The sequence below is a fragment of the Octodon degus genome, unplaced genomic scaffold (genome assembly GCF_000260255.1).
Source record: "Octodon degus isolate 3935 unplaced genomic scaffold, OctDeg1.0 scaffold00328, whole genome shotgun sequence".
Lineage (NCBI taxonomy): Eukaryota > Metazoa > Chordata > Mammalia > Rodentia > Octodontidae > Octodon > Octodon degus.
In genome coordinates, this window is record NW_004524904.1 from 175861 (window position 1) to 182906 (window position 7046).

The following is a 7046-nucleotide window of genomic DNA, read 5'->3' on the forward strand; positions in this document are numbered from 1 at the left end:
CCAGTTCTTTGGAGGCTGTAAATAGGCAGATCACTACAAGTCTGATCTAGTAGTGAGACCCTGAACACCCTGTAGACCCTTCCCTAAAATTTAAAAAAAAAAAAAAAAAAGTTTTTCTGACTTAATATAAAATATTTGGGATATTTTAAAAATCCTTAAAAACCTTAAAAGTTTTTTCAATTTCTATAATATATCCTAAATAGGATGTATAGTTTTATGTTACTCACTTTGATAACTGTGTTAAGTCTTGTCCACTGCTATAAATGTAATATAGCAAAATGTTCGAAATTTGTTCTAGTCTGTGTTTCTTTTTTTTGTTTTCCCACTACTGGGGGCTGAACCCAAGGTCTCATATCCTGGTTGCCTATGGCTCACTGAAGTATCACTGAAGTACCCCCAGACCCCAGAATGAAGCATTCAACCCGTACATTGTTTTTATTACTGGGACTGAGCCCAAGGTTTTTGCACTAAGTACATCCCCAGGCCCCCACCTTCTATTTTAAGATAATGTCTTGCTAAGCTGCTCAGTAGGCTCCAACTTGTGGCCCTCCTGCCATCATCATTCTGGACTGCTTGGATTAGAGGCCTGTGTCACTACATCCTGCCAAGCAGTACAGTTCTATGTGTGTGCTCCTGGTGCTGAGCACTGACTCGGAGACTTTCTACATTCTAAGCACATGCCCTACACTGAGCTCTACCCTCAGCTATAACTGATGCATTCCTATTTTATGATGCCTCCTAGGTGTCTGTGTGGAATTTTTGTTTCCTGTGGTTTCAGTTAATGTTTGCTCACTTCTGTCCTTGGCAGATGAAGAAAAGATTTGGCCCCCATGTATTCGAGTCATTGTTATTCGGTCACCTGTGTTGCAGACAGGATCACTTTTCATCATCACAGCTGTAAACCCTGCTACAATTGGAAGGTAAAAATGGTTAATAATACCATATTATTATTTGTGATTGAGCATGTATGTTCTGTCAATCATTGTGCTATGTGCTGTGGATATAAAGAGGACAAAGGCAGGATCTCCAGCCAGAGAAAGAACAGTCCGGAGATGAAGACATGGAAAATTAATTAGGCAGAAGCATAGGACATCTAGAGTAGCAAAGATGTCTGCTGTCATAGACTTGTTTTTTTTTCCCCCCTGTATTTTAGGGAAGGGTCTACAGGGTGTTCAGAGTCTTACTACTACATCAGACTCGTAGTTATTCTCCTGTTTACAGCCTCCCAAGAGATGGGATTACAGGCTCCCGCCACCACACCCAGTCTCAATTGCTGTCTCAGCTTGCCCCGGGGGGGTGGGGCTGGCACAGCAGACCTGGGTATCAAACCCCCGGCCCCTGCTCGTGCTTGAAGGCACTTTAATCTGCTGAGCTATTTGGCCAGCCCTAGACTTGCATTTTAATATCCATTTTAAGCATGTTCTATCTTGTCACTGTCTAAGTGCTCTGTTTATACAGGCTTTAGAAATTATTTAAAATACTTTATTCAACTCTGCAGAGAAAAAGACATGGAACACACTCTCCGAATCCCTGAAGTTGGTGTTAGTAAGGTAAGACTTTAAATTTTCATGTATAGTGGTCAAAATAAAATATTTCAAAGCAATCATCATAGAATGAGAAAAAACATCATGCAGAGAGCTTAAAAATTTATGTCATTTAATGAATGGTTAATGTTCACTGTGGCAGTGTTGATAAAGGCAGTGTTGGTTTGTCCAGTGCTTGAGAAAATAAAAATTGTTTATCATAATTTGAGTGAACTGAATTGTGCTTGCTTTGTTTTTGTTTTTTGAGATAGCATGTTGCCATGTTGTCTGGACTAATCAGGACCTCATAGGCTTAAATGGTCCTCCTGTCTCAGCCTCTAAGCTCTGGGGGTGCTCGTTGTGTTGATTTTTCAGTAGTGTGGGTGGGAGTAAATATTACAGTAGCACTTACTTAACGCATGCTACACTTTATGGCAGACCTGGAGACAAACTACTTCAGTAGGCAGTTGCTTTGAGCCCAAAGTAACAAAGGTCATCTTATTCTTTTCTCTATGCTTATTATCACTTTCCTTGTCTGCCTTTTTCTTTGGTACCTCTCTTTGTGATGACAGGAACTCTGGGCCCTGCACATGCTAGGCAAGTGCTCTGCTGCTATGCTGTACCCCCAGCTTCCGTCCTGTTTTTATTTAATGGATTTAATGTGATTGTTGTCATTTTGGGATGATTTTCTTTCTTAACCTTACTAGTTTCAATGTCTAGTTACTTTCAACTTTTCGGGGACGCATTTGGAGAAGAGAAAATTCCTCATAATTGAACTCTAACCAAATTATCTGGGTTTTGAACTTTACTGTAACCTTCGATTTTCTTGCTTCCAAAGAAAAGTCAGTCTTAATAGTACCTCAACAGCAATCCTCCTGCCTCTGCCTTCTGAGCGCTGGGATTACAGGCATGTACCAGCACACCAGGCCTTATGTTTTTAATTTCTTTCTTTTAAACTAACATCTGTGTTGGGGTCAATAATCTATTGACAGGGCCAGGGAGATAGCTGAGTGGCATAATGCCTACCTGGCAAGCACAAGGTCCTGAGTTCAATCCCTGATACTGCGCACATAGCACACACACACACAAAAATTGGCAAATCCGGTTTACAATGTATATACCATATATTCAGCCTGATGAAAAATACTTAATAATCAGAAACTCATTAATGTTCTGGAGACAAACATAAACAAATATTCAAATATTAAATTAACAGACAGTAGATATCCTGAGTTTAAAACAAATGGTAAAAGTCACAAGGTGCAAAGTAATTTTGACCCAATTTAAATCTCTGTATGTTAAGAACCAGTGTTTTAAGGAACAGGTTGGGAAAACACAGATGGCCTTCCTTTCTGTTTCAAAAAGCTCATGCAAATGCATCTTCTCTGGCCCTGTGTGACACCAGTAGCTAAGTGAGAGAAGATATAAAGAGGCAGTTCACAATAGAGGAAAGTCCAGAATTAAGATGAAGCACACCTATCTTTATAGTAATCTAAGAGATATAGGTGAAGCCAAGATGCCTTTATTCATCATATTTATTATTTAGTAAATAAATTCCTGTTGGCAGGATTAGTTAGAACAGCTTTTTGGATTCTGTTATGGCAGAGGCAAAAAACTTGAAACTATTTAAACCCTATGGAAAAAAATATAGAAAGGTGATAAAACTTACCGAAAAAAACCCAAATGGGTGCTACACATAGGCAAAATTTTCATTAGTAATCAGAGAAGCACCAATTAAAATCAGGGCTAAGGCATTATTTCATTCCTACAAGGCTGAGCAAACAACAATTCTGAAAATATCAAGTGCTTTTATTTTTTGTGTGTGTATTTGAGAGAGGGTAGCACTATGTAGCACAGGCTGGTCTTGAATTTGGGCTCTCCTGCATCAGCCTCCTGAGTGCTAGGATTACTGGCGTGTGCTACCAATTCTGGCTTATAGTACTTTTGGTTAAGGAAATTTAGAGCAACAAGAATTGTTGTAGACTACTGGGAGGAGTGCAGTTGGTACGCCCCTTCAGAAAGGCAGTCTGGCTGTATTCATTTTGCAGTTCACATGTGCTATGATTTAGCATTTTTATTACACTTGCATTATATATAGATTACAAGTACAATCTTTTTAAAAATAATGAAACCCTAAGAAAATGTATCATTTTCAGAGTAGATTGTGGTTTCTGTCCTCATAATAGGTAACTGTTCAACAAAATGAAGCAGCCAGGTGATGCCCATGATGTAACATTAGCAGTATAAAGCAAAGGAGGAGGAATATGTAGGAAGAATGTTGTGGAACAAGGAGGGAGTGAGCAGGCCTGAGTATCGAAGATCTGGAAACTTCTCTGAGAAGTTGGCTTGGAGTGTTTCAAGTCTCTCTTTTTTTCTTCAATCAGATTTTATTGGTATATTTTGCATAAACATAATGATGACATTCATCATAGAGAATTTGTACCTGCACATGAAATTCATCATAGAGAATTTGTACCTGCACCCCATCCCCCTACCTTCCCTCAAATCTCTCTTTTTAAATGTATTTAGTACAGAATCTACAGGGTCTCACTACATAGATCAGACTTGTGGTGATTCTCCTGTTTTCAGCCTCCCAAGTGCTGGAATTACAGGTGCATGCCACCATGCCCAGTCTCAGTCACCATGTCAGCACACCCCGTGTCAGGGCTGGAATGGCATGCAGGAGATTGGACCCCAGCCGCTGCACTGTCTAGGCAGGTGCTTTAGTCCATTGAGCTATCTGACTGGCCCTTTTTTTTTTTAATGTACATTTCTTTTTATTTTAAGAATTTTCATTGGTATAGACAATTACTTTCAGGGGAAAGATTTTCATGTATGTATGGTTTAATTTCAGGAATATTAAAGAAAGGAGAAAAGGCAGGACCTATATTAAATTATCAGTAGTAAATTAAAATTATAGATAATTTTTCTTTACCCTTATTTCTCCCAAAATTATATAAAATTTATCTTCAAAAAAGTTTTAATGTAAGTTAAATTAGCACAAGTAAAAGCCCTTGTTGTATCATAGGGAAATTATTATCCATGGTTTTCAAAAAAAAAAAAAAAAGTATGGTGGTTTATAATTCCTTGATTTTTTTTTTTTTTTTCTCTTCAGTTTCATGCAGAAATTTATTTTGACAATGAATTACACAGTTATGTCCTTGTGGATCAAGGCAGTCAAAATGGCACAATTGTTAATGGAAAACAGATTCTTCAGGTGAGTAAATATATGTTAATTCATTACACATTATTACAACTAACTGAAATTATTTTTTAAACTGAAATTTTTATTCCTTTAGGCAGTAGTCTTATAGATAGCATTTAATTTAGCTCAGAGTCAAAGTCTGAATGTGTCATTTGGAAAGGAATTTCCAGAAAAGAGTGCATAATATATCATTTATTTATTTGCTTATACTAGGGATAAGGCCCAAGATCTTCACACTGAGATATATCCCAGACCTCTTTATTTTTTATTTGAATCAGTCTTACAAAGTGGCCCAATATGGCCTTAAGCCTGTTACCTTCTTGTGTCAGCCTTCCATGTAGATTGAATTGCAAGCTTTGCCACCAGGCCAAGCAAAGTTCTTTTTTTTTAATTGTGTTAGTTGAAATATCACTAAACTGGAAATTCCTTTAAAAGTAAGGGCTGTATCTCTCAGGCTTTCACAGAGAGCACATTGGCCAAGCAATGGCCGTGACTCATCCACATGGCTGCACTGACAAAGGTTCTACAATCTGAGGTACAGGATCTCAGGATAAATCCTGAGGGCATTTCACTGACCTTCTCAAACCAAAAAGCTACAACTCTTGTTGCATAGGTTCTGCTTTACCTTGGTCTTAACCATCCAGTAGAAAAGTATGAAGATGAAATATAGGAAGTAAAGCCATGTTGTTGAGCTGTGGGGGACTCACGTCAATAATTTCTGACATTGCCAATTAAACAGAAGACCCAATGCTATTATGGGCTTCTGTACTCTTTTAGAATATTTTGCTGAGTTTACACACCTATAATATTCAACAACGGAACTTAAAAAAAATTGGGGTATAACTATGAATGTCCATTTTGTATCTGTGTATTCAAAGTGGTTGGGATAGATATATAGTTGCATTCTCTTAATGAATAGAATGATTTTTTCTAATGGTGTTTGTAAGTAGGATCACAAGTCTGCATCTTGTGCAGCAATTAACCACTAAGAAGAATATATGCAGTGTATTATTTGTTGAAACTGTACTTTCGATTTGATTTGAAACTGTCTCATTGCTATATGTTTATCAATAAAACTTTGAAAAGAAAAAAAAAAAAAAAGTAAGGGCTGTGTCTATCCAGTTAGTATATGTATTCCCAGGACATACTAAAGACCTTGGCCTATAGTAAGAAATCTACAGAAGAAGTGAAGAGAATGGTAGAGGAAGGCTGTATTCTCAATCTTTAAGAATGAACAGTTTGAAGCTGGCAAAATAGCTCAGTACACTAAAGCACCTGCTTAGGCAAGTGCAGGGTCTGAGGTTTGATCCCTGGTACTGCTTGCTGCACCAGCCCTGCCCGCAGGGTGGACTGAGCTGGCCAGAGTCTGGGTGTAGTGGCACATGCCACACATATACCTGTAATCCCAGCACTGGAGAGGCTGAAAACTGGAGGATCACTATGAATCCGAGCTGTATAGTGAGCCCCTGTAACAACCAAATACATTAAAAAAGAGAATGAAAAATTAACTGGACATGTTGCCTGTAATTCCAGCACTCAGTAGGATGAAGCAGGAGGATCATGTCAAGTTTCAGGACAGGCTGGGCTACATAGTGAGTTCAAGGCCAGCCTAAACAGCGTAATGAGATCCTGTCTCAAAAATGTAAAACAAAACAATCCAAAAAAAGCATTGAAATACAATTGACTTATCAACAAAAAAGAAGAGGAGAAAAGGGGTGATGCACTCGCTTAGTGCTTCATCTTGCTGACTAGGTAATGATGTGGTTTGGTAATACATTTTGAGTTGCACAGCTGGGCATGACAGGTAGGATTCAGCACTTGTCTCCTGTAGTAGAACATTTTGTGTGTGGTGTGTGTGCTAGGGATTGAACCAGAGGCCTCCTGAATGCTAAGTGCATATGCTACCATTAGCATATCCCAACTCCTAGTAGGACATTTTTATTAGCCATTCGTCATGTTGGAAAAGTATATAAGTGTCTAATCTCACTGAGAACAATTTCAAATATTTATTATAATCACCTTTATTTGACAGTAGATATAAAATGACTATGACTATTTTGGATCTGTTTTACTAAATATTCCCTCTCCAGCCAAAAACTAAATGTGACCCTTATATACTTGAACATGGAGATGAAGTGAAAATTGGAGAGACTGTGTTGTCCTTCCATATTCACCCCGGCAGTGATACCTGCGATGGCTGTGAGCCGGGCCAGGTTAGAGCCCACCTCCGCCTCGATAAGAAGGATGAATCTTTTGGTACGTGAAGCCTGCTGGCGAGTATGTGTCAACTCAGTTCTACAGAGTGTCACTGTTTTAGT

General features: G+C 38.5%; 1 protein-coding gene across 1 annotated transcript in view; it reads left to right on the plus strand.

Moving 5' to 3' along the window:
- Nucleotides 1-7046, plus strand: part of Aggf1 (angiogenic factor with G-patch and FHA domains 1) — a 30101-nt gene that overhangs the window by 13091 nt on the left and 9964 nt on the right. The window contains exons 7-10 of the mRNA XM_004647804.2: nt 809-920; nt 1499-1550; nt 4639-4740; nt 6819-6984. Of these exons, the coding sequence (XP_004647861.1) occupies nt 809-920; nt 1499-1550; nt 4639-4740; nt 6819-6984 (432 nt within the window). The remainder of the gene's footprint in view (nt 1-808; nt 921-1498; nt 1551-4638; nt 4741-6818; nt 6985-7046) is intronic.